The following is an 18153-nucleotide window of genomic DNA, read 5'->3' on the forward strand; positions in this document are numbered from 1 at the left end:
AATCAGGGTGCTTTTATTTAGACTTGGGGGCGGAGGGGGTCATTGGAAAAATGTCTCCCCTGCAAAAACTTTGAGACACCCGAGAGCAAAATTGAGAATTGTAGGACCCAGCAGTACCCCTCGCTTCACCTGTTCGCGTACGGAGCGCACAGCGCCTGAACTCCCCCTCCCTCTTTTTTTTTTTTTAAACTTGGTAATGCCTTCCACCAGCCCACGATAATGCCACAAAACCCACGGCAAATAACAATGCTCAAGCTCCACAGCCTGCTGGTCATCACCGCGTCCCTCGCCGGCGCCTCGCTGGCGGAGATGGTCTTCCGCTGCCCGGCGTGCACCGCGGAGCGCCAGGCTCTCTGTCCGCGGTTCAGCGAGCCTTGCGCCGAGATCGTGCGCGAGCCGGGCTGCGGGTGCTGCCCTGTGTGCGCCCGGCAGGAGGGCGAGACGTGCGGCGTGTACACCCCGAGGTGTGTTGCTGGCTTGCGATGCTACCCGTCGCCCGACTCGGAGCTTCCCCTGGAGCAACTGATGCAGGGCCAGGGCCTGTGCCGGCACACGGTCGACACTGAAACCACGAGCCAGGAGCACCGGGAGCAGACCAGCGGTCAGTCCGTCTTTTGTCAGTCCTGTCAGCATTGAATCAGTTTGTAAGAGAGAAAAATAAAATCCGAATATAAAATATGAGAGCTGAGTCCCCAAAATGAGCAATAATCAACATTGATGGGCTATTTATCATATGTCAAAATTAAACGACTTCTGCTTATTTAAAATACACTGTCTTGGTCGCAATAGAACAAGGCACTTACAGTATACAGATGCTTGTTGCTAATTTACAGCATTAATTAGTCGTGTCTCCTTCATTCAATAATGTCTTTTTCCCGAAACACTGATCACGTGCAAGTCCTTGTTGCACAGACCTGGGTGAAGTGCACATGAGCTTGCAGAAGACAAAAGGAACAGTCGCCCCCAGGCCCTCCACTCTTTCACCATCTCTAGAAATCTGTCTTTAAACCTGCGAGCCAAGGTATTGGTCAGAATTCTCACAAGCTGCACTCTTTGGTGCTAGAAAAAAATCCCAATGTTGATGTTGACAATTCCTTGAGGGAGTGGAGAGAGCCGGGAGACAGCAGGAGGAATGTTGCATTGTTTGGAAAAGCTGGACTTTAGGCTTTGACCTGGAGTAAGCATACACTGTGGTCTACCTTGAAAATGGGCCGACTGTGTGTGCATGAGGACTCCAGTGAGGCTCATGTGCTTTGTGTTTGTACAAGGATGGGTCACTGCGAAGAGGAAAAGTAAACAGCCTCATTATTTGGCTGATTCTGAGGCCGTCATTGAAGCTTGTCGAGTTGCCGTTTTTTTTTTTTTTTAATGCTTTGCCAGAATGATACGCTTATTTTGGAGCTCGTGTGCTGGAGAATAAATATTCCTTTGATAATCAGCAGTCATCATGATTTAGTTAGTCCTTGATGCAACCTCACGCAGAAGCCATCTTAAGTGAAGGCGATGAATCAGAAGGCGCACAAGGCTTCCAACAGCCTCACTTGGTTGTTATACAAGGATGCGAGGATATGCGCAGCATCTTCTCCTTGTTGAATGAATGTCTCCTGCTAAAGAGTTATCATGTCAATATAATAATAATGATAATAATAACAATAATGATTGATAAGGGCCTTTTACATTTTGTCATTTTGGTTGTTTGAGTTGTTTCTGTGAAGTGTTTGTAAGCGGCATCTTTTCTGTGTACACATGCAAAATGGTGATCAGAATCATCTTTATTTTGCCAAGTATGTCAAAAACACACAAGGAATTTGTCTCCCAGTAGTTGGGGCCGCTCTAGTGCGACAACAGACAGTCAATTGACAGAGAATACTTTTGAGACATAAAGACATTGAGAAAAACAGTCACTGAGCAATAAAAGGTCGCTAGTAATCTGGTAATGCCGGTCCAATTTTGTATTTATTTTTTTGACAATTGTGCAAAAAGATGCAGAGTTCTCTAGCAATGGGAGCAGTTTGAATGACTAATAGCGCAATAGTCCGATGCAATGACCACTGTGCAAAGGGCGCCGAGACTTCAAGGAGTGTATGCAGTTTAAAGTGACTAGTAGTGCGATAATCTGGGACAATGTCGATTGTGCAAATGGTGCAGATACTACTCAGTCAATTGTGCAAATGGTGCATATGCTACTCAGGCACATGAGTGGCCAGTATTGGTCAACAACAGATATGCAAATAGTGCAGCGTGGCGAGACTACTACAGTGAGTGCACGAGTAATGTATAATTGGCCTGACAGAAATGTGACAACAAACTCAAACAAATTGGCAGCATGTTGCAATGGCATTGTAAATTAACTGTTTAAGAAGTTAATGCCAAGAGGGAAGAAGCTGTTGGAATGTCTGCTCGTTTTAGTTTTCATTGTTCGGTCGCGCCTACCTGAGGGAAGGAGCTGGAAGAGCTGGTGACCAGGATGTGGAGGGTCCAAGAGGATTTTTCATGCTATTGTCTTAGTTCTGGCAGCATGCAAGTCCTCAAGGGTGGGTAGGGGGGTACCGGCAGTCTTTTCAGCACTTTTGATTGTCCGTTGCAGTCGGAGTTTGTCCTTTTTTGTAGCAGCACCAAACCAGACTGTGATGGAGGAACACAGAACTGATTCGATGACCGCTGCGCAGAACTGGCTCAACAGCTCCTGTGGCAGGCTGTGCTTCCTCAGAAGCCGCAGGAAGTACATCCTCTGCTGGGCCTTTTTGAGGATGGAGTTGATGTTGAACTCCCACTTCCCGTCCTGAGAGAGAGGGGGTCTTCCGATATAGCCGGTTGTCCGTGACATTTAAGCACTTTTTTTTAGGCCATATGCACCCATATTACTGTAAAGTAAAAGAAATATTATTTTGTAGGTTTTTCATGGCCTATATCGCCCAAAGTTATTGTAAATACATACAGTACTCCTCATAGGCGAGTCGATTTCAATGAGCCCTGAGGAATTAGTGTGCTTCCTAGTTCCAAATCTGTTGCCAAGCCAAACGACTTGCCAAAAAAATGATAACTGTACCAAAAATAGGATGTTCCAGACTCCAAGGACTCGTGTTTTGTACTCCTCAGAGTTAACGCTGTAGCCTCTATTTCTGCTCTACATACATGATACAATAGATATTGTGCCGTGAAAAAGCATTGGCCCCCTTCTCAAATTCCTATATTTTTGCTTAGTTTCCCCACTTTCATCTTTAAGATCATCAAACAAATATAAATATCAGAAAATACAATCTAAGTGAACTTAAAATGCTGTTTTTAAACAGCATTTGGTATTTACATTTATTAAGGGGAAAAAAAATATTCAGTTACCTGGTTCTGTGTAAAAAAGTAATTACCCCCCTCTTAAATCATGAATTAATTGTGGCTAATCACAATTTTTGTTTAATTTTCACTGATCACTCCCATGCCTGATTACCTCTAGACCTGTCCAATCAAGAAATCACTCAAATCTGTCCCGACAAAATCAAGTCGGACAAAAGATCTAAAAAAGCTGCAATAAAAGGACACGATCCAAAGAAATTCCAAAACAGTCAAGATATAAAGTAATCTATCTGTCTGCAAAGGGTTATGAAAGTCATTTCTAAAGCGTTAGGATTCCTTGAACACATAGGGACAGCCATTATCCTCATGTGGGGAAACATGGAACAGTGATGAATCTTGCCAAGAGTGGCTGGCCTACAAAGATTACCCCAAGAGAACAGCAATGACTCATCCAGGTGGACATGAAGGAACTCAGGACAACCTCGAAAGAACTGCAGGCCGCCCTTGCCTCAGTTAGGTCAGTGTTCATGACACAACAATAAGGAGGAAACTGGGCAAAAATGGCAACCATGGCAGAGTTCAAAGACAAAAATCACTGCTGACCAAAAAGAAGACAAAGGCTCATCTTACTTTTGCAAAAAAAAACAAAAAAACATTTGAATGATTCCAAAGACTTTTGGGAGAATATTATATGGACTGACAAGATGAAAGTTGAGCTTTTTGGAAGATGTGTGTCTTGTACATCTGGCGTAAATGTAGCACAGCATTTAAGAAAAAGAACATCATACCAACAGTCAAACATGGTGGTGGTAGTGTGATGGTCTTGGGCTCCTTCGTTCTTCAGGACCTGGTAAACCTGATTGAGCTGTGATTCATGAAACCATGAATTTTGGTCTTTACCAGAGAATCCTGAAGGAGAATGTTCAGCCATCAGTTTGTGACCTCAATCTGTAGCATACTTGGGTTCTGCAACAGGATCCATCCATCCATCCATTTTCTGAGCGGCTTATCCTCACTGGGGTCCCGGGCGTGCTAGAGCCTATCCCAGCTATCATCGGGCAGGAGGCGGGGTGCACCCAGAACTGGTTGCCAGCCAATCGCAGGGCACATATAAACAAACAACCATTTGCACTTACATTCACACCTACGGGCAATTTAGAGTTGTTAATTACCATGCATGTTTTTGGGATGTGGGAGGAAAACGGAGCGCCCGGAGAAAACCCACGCAGGCACGGGGAGAACATGCAAACTCCACACAGGCAGGGCCTCGGATTGAACCCCGGTCCTCAGAACTGTGAGGCAGATGCTCTAGCCAGTCATCCCCCGTACCACCGTCCAGATTTTGCAGTGGCCTAGTCAAAGTCCAGACTTGAATCCAATTGAAATGCAGTGGCATTACCTTAAAATGGCCACTCATGCTTGAAAACTCTAAATTTTTGCTGAATTCAAACAATTCTACAAAGACGAGTGGGCCAAAATAGAGTTGTGAAAGACTCATTGCCCGTTATAGAAAACGCGTAATTTCAGTTGTTGTGGATGGCCCAACCAATTATTTGGTTTAGGGAGCCATTACGTTTTCACACATGGCCTGGTAAATTTGAATAGTTTTTTTCCCCTTAATTCAGGAAATCACCACTTAAAAACAGCATTTTAAAAAGTATTTAGTCAGCCACCAATTGTGCATTGTATACCTCACCTATGAGAGATAAAATGAGGGGGGGTGGGGGGGGAAATCCAGAAAATCACATTGTCTGATTTTTAAAGAATTTATTAGCAAATTATAGTGGAAAATAAGTATTTGGTGAATAACAAAAGTTAATCTCAATACTTTGTTATATACGCTTTGTTGGCAATGACAGAGGTCAAACGTTTTTTTTCACAAGGTTTTCACACACTGTTGCTGGTATTTTGGCCCATTCCTCCATGCAGATCTCCTCTAGAGCAGTGATGTTTTGGGACTGTCACTGGACAACACAGACCTTCAACTCCCTCCAGAGATTTTCTATGGGGTGAGCTCTGGAGACTGGCTAGGCCACTCCAGGACCTTGAAATGCTTCCTACGAAGCCACTCCTTCGTTGCCCAGGCGGTGTGTTTGGGGATCATTGTCACGCTGAAAGACCCAGCCACGTTTCATCTTCAATGCCCTTCCTAATGGAAGGAGGTTTTCACTCAAAATCTCATGATACATGGCCCCATTCATTCTTTCCCTTACACGGATCAGTCGTCCTGGTCCCTTTGCAGAAAAACAGCCCCAAAGCATGTTTCCACCCTCATGCTTCACAGTAGGTATGGTGTTATTCGGATGCAACTCAGCATTCTTTCTCCTTCCAACACAACAAGTTTAGTTTTTACCAAAAAAGTTCTATTTTGGTTTCGTCTGACCACATGACATTCTCCCAACCCTCTTCTGGATCATCCAAATGCTCTTTTGCAAACTTCGGACGGGCCTGGATATGTACTGGCTTAAGCAGGGGGACACTTCTGGCACTGCAGGATTTTAGTCCCTGGCGGCCTAGTGTGTTACTGATGGTAGACTTTGTTACTTTGGTCCCAGCTTTCTGCAGGTCATTCACTAGGTCCCCCCCATGTGATTCTGGGATTTTTGCTCACCGTTCTTGCGATCATTTTGACCCCACGGGGTGAGATCTTGCGTGGAGCCCCAGATCAAAGGAGATTATCAGTGGTCTTGTATGTCTTCCATTTTCTAATAATTGCTCCCGCAGTTGATTTCTTCACACCAAGCTGCTTACGTATTGAGTAAGATTCAGTCTTCCCAGCCTGGTGCAGGTCTACAATTTTGTTTCTGGTGTCCTTTGACAGCTCTTTTGTCTTGGCCACAGTGGAGTTTGGAGTGTGACTGTGTGCGGTTGTGGACAGATGTCTTTTATACTCACAACGAGTTCAAACAGGTGCCATTAATACAGGTAACGAGTGGACGAAAGAGGAGCCTCTTAAAGAAGAAGTTACAGGTCTGTGAGAGCCAGAAATCTTGCTTGTTTGTTGGTGACAAAACAGTTATATTCCACCATAATCTGCTAATAAAGTCTTTAAAAATCAGACTATGATTTTCTGGATTTTTCTTCTTCTCATTTTGTCTCTCATAGGTGAGGTATACTTATGATGAAAACTACAGGCCTCTCTCATCTTTTTAAGTGGAAGAACTTGCACAATTGGTGGCTGACTAAATACTTTTTTTCCCCCACTGTATTTGTCTGATTTTTTTTTTTTACACTTGTTTGATGATCCTAAACATTAAAGTGGGGAAACTATGCAAAAATATAACAATTTGAGTAGGGGCCTAGTATTCTCTAAGCATTGTCACATGGCCGTCACGTAATTGCCCCACATTCAACAAAGCCGCCACATAGACACGGGGACAAAGTCTTTCAAAATTCTATCGAATAATATTGTGTTTCGGTGACCCGGAAATATGTCAGTCCCATTCTGTGCCTGCATTGTACCACAGCGCCAGTAAACAACAGTGGCCAATTCTGGAACTAACAGACTTTGTCAACAGCATTTTAAGCGGCAAATGGAAACCATTTTTGGACACATTGTTCAATCTCGACGGCCCGTTTTATCCAATGTCCATTATTTCGTGGTCCGTTTTATCGAGATTCCTTCCACATTATATGAGTCTGAAACTCATATGTGGTCACGCGCTCTCTAGTATTGTTTTTGTTTTTGTGTTTTTCGTTCGTCTTTGGAAACATTACACGACTCACTTACACAAGAGGAGACTTGCTAACCATCAAGGAGGCTACTCCGGACTTTCTTTCACCAACTTTTGCAAATCCACTCAGTTTTTTCCACGAGTTACTCACCGCAGCGGCGTCCGCGGTTTTCGGCGCATGGAGGTGCAGGCGACGCCACAGAGGGAAGCGAGCCGGCATCCAGGTGAAACTCCGCAAGAGAGGATACAGATTGGCGTTCCCGTCGATCCGCCTCGCGAATGTACGCTCCCTACCCAACAAAATGGACGAGCTTCATCTTCTGTTAAAGACCAGTAAAGACTTCGGACGTTCCGCCGCCATGTGTTTTACGGAGACCTGGCTTTGTGAGGCTGTACCCGATTTCGCCGTCATGCTTCCGGGTTTCCATCTTCACCGAGCGGACCGCATTGCAGAATTATCGGGGAAAACAAAAGGCGGCGGGATATGCTTCTATATCAACGAAAAATGTTGTATGGACGTCACGGAACTCAGCACACACTGCAGCCCGCATTTGGAGTCGTTGTTTTTTAACTGTAAGCCATTCTACTCGCCGCGTGAGTTCGCATCATTCATTCTCGCTGGTGCCTATATCCCGCCTCAAGCTAACACGAACGCTGCACTGCTAACGCTCGCCGAACAAGTCAACGAAATTGAAAAAAAACACCTGGGCTCACCCGTCATTATTCTCGGGGACTTTAACAAAGCTAAACTCAACCACAAACTCCCTAAATACAAGCAGCACATCAACTGTCCGACCAGGGAAAATAGCATTTTAGACCACTGCTATACTACAGTAAAAAACGCATACCGTGCTATACCTTGTGCAGCCCTGGGCTCGTCTGATCACTGCTTAATTCACTTAATACCGTCGTACAGGCAAGAACTTAAATGCGCGAAGCCTACAGTGAAAACAGTGAAAAAAGTGGACCAATGAAGCAAAGATGGAACTTCAAAGCTGTTTAGACTGCACAGACTGGAGTGTCTTTGAAAATTCAGCGGGTAGCCTGGATGAATATACGGACACTGTCACATCCTATATCAATTTCTGTAAAGAAAAAAAAATTTCTGTAAAGATGTGTGTGTACCAACAAAGTCATCAGACGCATATCAGAGCGGGGACAGGGCCGTGTATAATTGCGCTAGAAACCTGCTGACTAAAGAAATTAACATTGCAAAGAGGAACTATGCAGCAAAGTTGGAAAAACAGTTTAGCGCTAACGACTCTAAATCAGTCTGGCATGCATTCCAATTGCTGACTAATTACAAGCAACGATCCCCCCAAACTGAGAACAATAGCTCACTAGCCAACGACTTGAATACCTTCTACTGCAGATTTGAAAAGGACACTTTCACACCCCACACCCATCCGGCCGCACCCCCGACTCCAATCACACCTCTGACTTCTGCGTTTACCATCCACGAACAGGATGTGAGACGCATCTTCAAACAACAAAATATTAACAAAACGGCAGCCCCAGACCATGTGTCCCCATCCTGCCTCAAAGTCTGCGCGGACCAGCTCGCGCCAGTCTTTATTCAGATCTTCAATAGATCTCTGGAACTGTGCGAAGTACCAAACGCTCCACCATCATTCCAATCCCCAAGAAACCTGCAATCTCGGGTCTAAATGACTACAGGCCTGTCGCCTTGACATCTGTGGTCATGAAGTCCTTTGAACGTCTCGTGCTGGACCACCTCAAGAGCGTCACAGGTCCCCTGCTGGACCCCCTGCAGTTTGCCTACCGAGCGAACAGGTCTGCGGATGATGCAGTCAACATGGGACTACACTTCAACCTTGAACACCTCGATAGTGCAGGGACTTATGCGAGGATCCTGTTCGTGGACTTCAGCTCAGTGTTCAACACCATCATCCCTGAACTCCTTTCATCCAAGCTTCTCCAGCTCAGCGTCTTACCTGCCATCTGCCAATGGATTTACAGCTTCCTGACGGGCAGGACACGGCAGGTGAGGCTGGGAGAGACCACCTTATCCACACGCAGCATCAGCACTGGGGCACCCCAAGGTTGTGTCCTCTCTCCGCTGCTCTTCTCTCTCTACACGAACGACTGCACCTCAGCGCACCCGGCTGTCAAACTCCTCAAGTTTGCAGAAGACACTACTGTCATTGGCCTCATCAAGGACGGTGATGAGTCTGCATATCGACAGGAAGTGGAGCGGCTGGAGCTGTGGTGCGGCCGACACAACCTGGAGGTGAACACGCTCAAGACTGTAGAGATGATCGTGGACTTCAGGAGACAACCTTCACCACAGCTGTCCCCTCACGCTGTCCAGCTGCCTTGTGTCAACCGTCGAGACCTTCAAGTTCCTGGGAATTACAATCTCTCAGGACCTGAAGTGGGCGGTCAACATCAACTCCGTCCTCAAAAAGGCCCAGCATAGGATGTACTTCCTGCGGCTTCTGAGAAAGCACGGCTTGCCACGGGAGCTGCTGAGGCAGTTCTACACAGCGGTCATCGAATCAGTCCTGTGTTTTTCCATCACAGTCTCGTTAGGTGCTGCTGCAAAAAAGGACAAACTCCGACTGTAACGGACAATCAAAACTGCTGAAAGGATTGTCGGTGCCCCCCTACCCACCCTTGAGGACTTGCACGCTGCCAGAACTAAGACAAGAGCGTGCAAAATCCTCTCGGACCCTCCACATCCCGGTCACCAGCTCTTCCAGCTCCTTCCCTCAGGTAGGCGCTACCGATCAATGCAAACTAGAACTAGCAGACATTCCAACAGCTTCCCTCTTGCGATCAACTTCTTAAACACCTAACCTACAACTCTATTCCAACATGCTGGCAATTTTTTGTTTGGCTTGAGTTCGTCGTCACATTTCTGTGGGGCCAATTATATATTTCTCGTGCACTCACTGTAGTAGTCCTGCCACGCTGCACTATTTGCATATCTGCTGTTGACCAATACTGGCCACTCATGCCAGAAAAGCATCTGCTCCATTTGCACACTGACTGTGGAGTATCTGCAACATTTGCACAATCAACATTGTCCCAGATTATTGCGCTACTCGTCACTTTAAACTGCATACACTCTTTGAAGTCTCGGCGCCCTTTGCACAATGGTCATTGCACCGGATTATTGCGATATTAGTCATTCAAACTAAGTTCTAGAGGACTCTGCATCTTTGTACAATTGTCAAAAAAAAATATATATATATATGTACCGGCATTACCAGATAACTATTAACCCTTTATTGCTCGGTGACTGTCTTTTTGTCAATGTCATTATGTCTCAAAGTGTTCTCTGCCAATTGACTGTCTGTTGTCGTACTAGAGTGGCTCCAACTTCCGGAGACAAATTCCTTGTGTGTTTTTTGGACATACTTGGCAAATAAAGATGATTCTGATTCTGAACATACAACAAAGACTTTTAGTTACAATACAATGAGACAGAGAGAAACATTTGTATCCATACAATATACATACAACATAGTAGTAAGACACAATGCAACCTCTGTCTGTCGCCTAGATCATTATGATTTATGCAACAAACAACCTATACCCCAATAACCCCATATTTGTCTGTATGGAGCGGTAACAATGTCAAGTACATCAGTGATCCTGGAAGTGAGAGCCAGAGTGGAAAGAAACAGCAGTGCCATCTGAAATAACATGGTTAGCTAACAAGAGGCATTCCTGTCCAGTCGAAGCCTGCAGGACTGAAATAGCCCAGAGATAATCCTTCCCAAAAAGAATCCTCCACCCCACCACCGCAGACTTCTCCAAAAACAGTGCCATAGACCCCTGCCACCTCCTCTACTCCCAATCAAGGAGGGAACTTTACAAGTAGCTGTGCCTCGAAGTTTTGTGCTTGTACCGAGAAGCAGAATAACCTTTCACCCTCCTCTGTTCTAAAGACTGATTTAAAACTGTACAAACACCGCTTTGCTACTGCTGCACCATCGCCACAGGGCTCATTTTATCCATCCATACTGTACATCCATTTCTATTGTGCTTGTCATCAGTAGGGTCACCTAGCTGACTTTGAGTGAGAGATGGGATACACACTGGACTGATCGCCAGCCAATTGCTGGGCACATTAAATGAACCTAGTTTGTATGTTTTGGGAATCTGGGAGGAAGCCAGAGCACCCGGACTTGCCAAACTTGACAACTGTGAGCCAGACAACACCATTCCGGTGCAGGGATCATTTAAGGTTTCATAAAAATGCTTAGTTGTAGTCATCTCCCATGTTGCCAGTTTGATTTGTCAGTTCCGGAAGCAGACCCATCCAAGCATGCATGAGCAATACGCATCACCTTTGGATGCTCTTAATGCTACACTTTAAGTCTCTGAATGAGCATTGAACTTTTCTTTCATGGCATCATTAATAATTGTGCAGATGTGTGAATGAGCTGACACTGTAAATGTTCATTGAGGATTTTTTTTATAGGGCTGCATATACAGTATGTGAAATACATTTACCATTTGTTGGTGAGCGAGATGCATGTAAATATACTGTATATATGCTTGTTAATGAGTGTATGCGTGCATGCGTTTGTGTGTACATGTAAGCATGCCAGAACATGTCTAAACGGTGCTTTGAGATGAAAGGTAAACACATATTTTTTCTGCAGTTTTTAGAAAACCAGTTCCACATAGTGATTTAAATGGTTGATTGACGGCTGTGCTTCTATTCACAGTATTACCAACATACTGTATGTCAAATCCAACATGAAAATTGTTTCTTTCTCCTGAGTTATGAGCCAATCAATCTCATATTGGAATGACAGACTGTAATGTTCACATTAATTCGGTTCTCTTTTTTAAATTCTGATTTATTCTTGGGACTTTTGTGCAGCAATTTAACCAACCAATTGGGCCTGAGCAGACCCATTAACAGCCATCTGAGTGCTCTCCATAAACAAAAGTGAATGAGCCACTATTCGCTCTGCTGACCTGAATCTTGACGTGACACCTCTGGCCTTTGTGCATTCTGGGAATCTGTCATGGATCAGATATAGAAAGGAACTCATTGTCTGGGGATTAATTAAAGCAGTAGACTGGACAGTTGGCCTGCACCTCTGTTCATACTGCTGATCCGAGCCCACCGAGGCCTAACTCCCCATAAAAAGAAGGAGGGGTCTGCTGGGGTGGTCCTCTGTGGTTGGATGCATGTACATACAGTTCAAGAGATTGTGGCCTTTGCCCTTCACAAATTGTGCATTCATGTGTGGAGCTTCCTAGACTTTAGACCTATAGGGTTTGTCATAAGACGGTTGTATAAATTAGGCAAGGGCCCAAAGGCAGTGTACACGGAACAGTTTTTAACTGAAAAACAGCTGTTTTGGAACCTAAAACACCAACATTTGATAATGGGTCACAAAGTGTGTTATACACACTAAACCTGTTATTATTTAATTCATAAACACTAAAAATGTAAACATGGCAGACACGTATCTGTATGTGACATTATAGCCTGTCTAGTACAGCATTTTCAGTCATTTCAGCAAATGCATAAACGGGACTCGTTTGTCATCTGTTTAAAAACTCACATCACGTTTTTGTGGGACATAGTTTCGGTTTTACCTTGAAGAACAGAAAAGAGCCTTATTTTCATCAGTGCTGTATCCCTAAATTTATCAGAGATGGTCTCTAACTATGAGTCATCTCCCCTCCTCCTACAGGTGAGACTATGGAACTGTTGTCCGAGTCAGGTCTGAGTGACGTCCGCATACCCAATAAGGAGGGCACCTGGATGGGAGCCAAGGAGAGCGCTGTGCGACAACATCGTCAAGAGATGATGACCAAAATGAAGACCAATAAGGTGGAAGAGCTTAAACCTACACGACCCAAACAGGTGAGGATAAGCCAGGAATTGATGTACTGGTAATGGAGTCTGCTTCATGTACCCTTTATTAAGGCAGGTCCCTCTTTTGGAATAAGGTTAGATTTACAATGCAGGTCTAAATGCCCAATTCAGAGCTTGTGCATATATCAGATTTTCTGACTATTTATTTACATATAGATTTGAAGTGACAGCTATTCATTATCCCTGTGTTGACATTTAAGTGAATACAAGGAACAATCCACATGCATGGATGCACAAACTGTTACGTAACTGTCAACACTGCGCAGTGACAACAAAAAAGTAAACAACAAAAAACACTGCCGAGAACTGTCGACTATTATTTTCCTTATTTCGCCATCTATACACCTCTAAATACCATATTTACACCATATTTAATGTAAATAAATACAATTAATAATAAAAACAAAAAATCACAACTCAAACATGTTTAGAAGGGCTTGCAACAGAAGAAGTATAAACAGCAATTTTTTTCTTGGACTACACCACACGCTTGGTCTTTTCTCCATTCACAAATGTCTGTAGAAGTGTGTGTGGTGACAACTGAGTTCTGTTTTTACAACACATCAAGTAATTAACACTGATCTGAATCTGAAACATGCATAATGAGTGACCAGTGGTATCGATGTCAATTACAGTATTTGATTTAAAAAAAAAGAAGTTAAGAATCCGTCCATCCTCTGAAAAATTGTGTGTGACTGGATTTGGCCATATTGATAGAAACTTGACTGCTGCTGTAACATACAATTACAGAACTCACCTGCTTCAGGCTGTCTTGCTTGTGTGCTGGTGCTTGTTGCCTAACTTGTAGCAAACATACAGTACATCCAGTGGTGGTGGTTAGGGCCAGCAAGGCCTTCGATGCTGACCTACATACTATCAGAGGCACAGACCTACATTTACAGGCCAAATTCAAATATTTGTTTCATGGAATTATATTAATTTCATAGTGTTTCTCTTGCCTACACTACTTCCAGTGCAATATATACACGTTAGACTTTAGCCTCTATGTGCTGCCTTGTAAATGTAATCTGCCCAGAGCCTTCAGAATGAGTCGTGCTTTGTAACTGAAACAATAGGAAAATTACAATTCTTTAACCTATTAGATTTCCAGTTCAGAGTGAGTACTATCAATACATTTCTCTGAAGCAGCCGCAATGGTCCACCCCACCCATGCTGACTGTGTGCCTTGTTTTGGGTATAAGACTCCGTGTCAGCAAGAGCTGGACCAAGTGCTTGAGAGGATCTCCAAGATGCCCTTCAGAGATAATCGAGGTCCCCTAGAGGACCTTTATGCCCTGCACATCCCCAATTGCGACAGGAGGGGGCAGTATAACCTCAAACAGGTGAATAAACCATTTCATGTTGTTTGCAATAGGCACCATGCTACTTCCAGGAAAAGTGATAGACTATACCTCTTGTTGTGTTTGGGGTTGCACTGCCACATATACCCCAAAAGGTTTAGTTGTTTTAAAGAATTGTAAAAAATATATATATAAAGATTAATCCAGCAAAACCTGTACGTGAGTAGGATAAATCAAGTGGATGTCATTAATATTTGTACAGAGAAGGAGGTATCATTTCCATTTCTAGAGGGACAGACTGATAATCAAACCTCCATCATTGGCAGCGTGGTAGGTTGATTGTAGATTCTAAATTGCCCGTAGGTGTGAATGTGAGTGTGAATGGTTGTTTGTTTATATGTGCCCTGCGATTGGCTGGCGACCTGTTCAGGGTGTACCCCGCCTCTCGCCCGAAGATACAACCCCAATTCCAATGAAGTTGGGACGTTGTGTTAAACATAAATAAAAACAGAACACAATGATTTGCAAATCATGTTCAACCTATATTTAATTGAACACACTACAAAGACAAGATATTTAATGTTCAAACTGATTAACCTTATTCTTTTTAGCAAATAATCATTAACTTAGAATTTTATGGCTGCAACACATTCAAACAAAGCTGGGACAGGTGGCAAAAAAGACTGAGAAAGTTGAGGAATGCTCTTCAAACACCTGTTTAGAACTTCCCACAGGGGAACAGGCTAATTGGAACAGGTGGGTGCCATGATTGGGTATAGAAGGAGCTTCCTTGAATTGCTCAGTAATTCACAAGCAAAGATGGGGCGAGGTTCACCTGTTTGTGTCACCTCTGTGAACAAGTGCGTGAGAAAATAGTTGAACAGTTTAAGGACAATGTTCCTCAACGTACACTTGCAAGGAATTTAGGGATTTCATCATCTACGGTCCATAATATCATCAAAAGGTTCAGAGGATTTGGAGAAAGCACTGCATGTAAGCGGAAAGGCCGAAAACCAACATTGAATGCCCATGACCTTCGATCCCTCAGGCGGCACTGCTTCAAAACCGACATCAATGTGTAAAGGATGACACCACATGGGCTCAGGAACACTTCTGAAAACCAATGTCACTAAATACAGTTTGGTGCTACATCCGTAAGTGCAACTTGAAACTCTACTATGCAAATCAAAAGCCATTTATCAACACCCACAAACGCTGCCGGCTTCTCTGGGCCCGAGCTCATCTAAGATGGACTGATGCAAAGTAGAAAAGTCTTCTGTGGTCCGACGAGTCCACATTTCAAATTGTTTTTGGAAATTGTGGACGTTGGGTCCTCGGGGCCAAAGAGGAAAAGAACCATCCGGACTATTATGGGCGCAAAGTTCAAAAGCCAGCATCTGTGATGGTATGGGGCAGTGTTAGTGCCAATGGCATGGGTAATTTACACATCTGTGAAGGCACCATTTAATGCTGAAAGGTACATACAGGTTTTGAAGAAACATATGCATATCCAAGCAATGTCTTTTTTTATGGACGCCCCTGCTAATTTCAGCAAGATAATGCCAAACCACATTCTGCACATGTTACAACAGCGTCGCTACGTAGTAAAAGAGTGGGGGTACTAGACTGGCCTGCCTGCAGTCCAGACCTGTCTCCCATTGAAAATGTGTGTCGCATTATGCAGCGTAAAATACGACAACGGAGACCACGTACTGTTGAACAGGTGAAGCTGTACATCAAGCAAGAATGGGAAAGAATTGCACCTACAAAGCTTCAACAATTAATGTCCTCAGTTCCCAAACGTTTATTGAATGTTGTTAAAAGAAAAGGTGATGTAACACAGTGGTAAACATGACCCTGTCCCATCTTTTTTTGGAACGTGTTGCAGCCATAATCTGGGGGATGTGTCGTCGCATGCCCAGTACTATCGGCGTCCATGATCATCAAGTTTATGGAAACCTTTTGTTCACAGGTTTGTATTAAATGTTTGGCTGAGTTGTCATTGACTAATTTAGCAAAACATACAGTAATGGCTGGGCTGCCAGTAGACAACAGCACGCTATTCATTTCAGCGTAAAAAGAGCGCATGTGTGCCATTAATCCAAGCAACAGAAAAGTCAATTAATAAGCCAGTCCCTCATTGATCATGTTAACTATGTCTGAATTTCCATCGTGTCTATTTTTTTATCAACTTACCTGTTTAAATAAAAATTACATCCCTTTGACTGACATTTCCAAATGACCTAAACCATCATTCAAGCCATTTAAATGTTTTCCTCAGTCGCTCTGTCTTGGTCAAATGACATGGAAGGGTTTGTTTACTAGTGGAAAGCTCTGTCTTCTGTCCCTCAGAAATAAGTGTGACATCATGTTAGAAATGTCTATACAGGCATTCAGAGGTTGTTGTTGTTTTTTTTTGCATTTTATACTAATACAGTTAAATTTGTGATACAGTGCTGCTGACTGAAAAAAAAATTTGTTTCAGTGCAAGATGTCTCTTTATGGTCAGAGGGGCGAGTGCTGGTGTGTAAGCCCCCACACCGGCCGACCCATCCCAGCAGCCCCAACTGTGCGGGGCAACCCCAACTGCAGCCAGTACCTTCCAGAGCTGGAGCTGGAGCTGGAGCTGGCCAACATGGAGCAGATATAATGATAATGAAACAAAAAGGAACTATAAAGCATATGGGTACAAACAAAAGTATGTACCCAAGGTTAACTTGCAATTGTTTACCGTCAGAGAGAGCATTATGTTAAACTTAACGTGTAATAAAAAGATTTGTAGATTCAGTTGGCTACTTTGCATTTATTTTTTGTCTTTAAACCAGGCAGTGATGCATAGAGATACGAGTTTAATAGGTTCTGTTACTATGCTCGTATCTCAAATTGTCTTTTCTCATTGCAATGAAAAGAAATGCCATTAATTATTCCATTATAGCAACCCCCTCAAAAATAAAAAATACAAAAGTTTTTGTAATGTGGTTTTGAATAAGACAAAATCCACACTATAATATTGTATAGTACTTGATGAAAAGATATGGTAATGACATCCATCCATCCATTTTCAACACCACTTATCCTGGTTAGGGTCGCGGGACGCTGGAGCCTATCCCAGCTAACTTTGGGCAAAAGGTGGACTACACCCTGAACTGGTCGCCAGTCAGTCAGTCGCAGGGCACATATAGACACAGACAACCATTCGCACTCACCTACACACCGTCACTGAGTGGGAACTGAACCCACGCTGCCCGCACCAAAGTCAGTTCACCTCTTACCCAAAGCTAGCTGGGATAGGCTCGAGCAGGCGTGCGACTCTAGCGAGGATACGCGGTACGGAAAATGGATGGATGGACTTGAAAACCTTTCACTTACTTTACTTTAGCAGGGCTGTGAAACAATATTTTTTTGTCACGGGCTACATGTTAGTCATGGTTTGCCCAAGGGGAACTTTATGGCTGTGAAACCATATCAATGTATAATTGTCATATAAAAGGTGCTGTGCTGGCTCTTGTGTTTGACAGATGCGCTCTAGTGCTTCTCCCATTTGTTTCAATCATGAATGATAAATAACCCAATATTACATCCCAAATTACTGGAAAAATGCATGTTCTCCCTGTGCCTGGGTGGGTTTTCTCTGGGCACTCCGGTTTCCTCCCACATCCTAAAAACATGCGTGGAAGGTTGTTTGAAGACTCTAAATTGCCCGTAGGTGTGAATGTGAGTGTGAATGGTTGTTCGTTTATATGTGCCCTGCGATTGGCTGGCAACCAGTTCAGGGTGTACCCCGCCTCCTGCCCGATGATAGCTGGAATAAGCTCCAGCATGCCCGCGACCCTAGTGAGGAGAAGCGGCTCAGGAAATGGATGGATGGAACTTCAAGTTACGTCCAGGGTGTATACAGGAGAATATGCCAAATCAGGTTTGCACAATAGTGTTTTTCTTAAGCTTTTGTTTAAAAAAAAATGTAAATAAATCTCCAAAAATTAAGATGACATAAAAATTTAACCCTAATGAAATA

At 43.7% G+C, this 18153-nt stretch overlaps 1 protein-coding gene across 1 annotated transcript; it reads left to right on the forward strand.

The window, feature by feature from the left end:
• Positions 1–206: 206 nt before the first annotated feature.
• igfbp2a (insulin-like growth factor binding protein 2a) lies at positions 207–16914 on the forward strand. The gene is made up of 4 exons (XM_061678084.1): positions 207–601; positions 12653–12825; positions 14040–14180; positions 16624–16914. The coding sequence occupies exons 1-4, from the start codon at positions 220–222 to the stop codon at positions 16786–16788; spliced, it is 861 nt and encodes a 286-aa protein (XP_061534068.1). The 5' UTR covers positions 207–219; the 3' UTR covers positions 16789–16914.
• Positions 16915–18153: the final 1239 nt, after the last annotated feature.

This window comes from Phycodurus eques, chromosome 1, assembly GCF_024500275.1.
Source record: "Phycodurus eques isolate BA_2022a chromosome 1, UOR_Pequ_1.1, whole genome shotgun sequence".
NCBI lineage: Eukaryota > Metazoa > Chordata > Actinopteri > Syngnathiformes > Syngnathidae > Phycodurus > Phycodurus eques.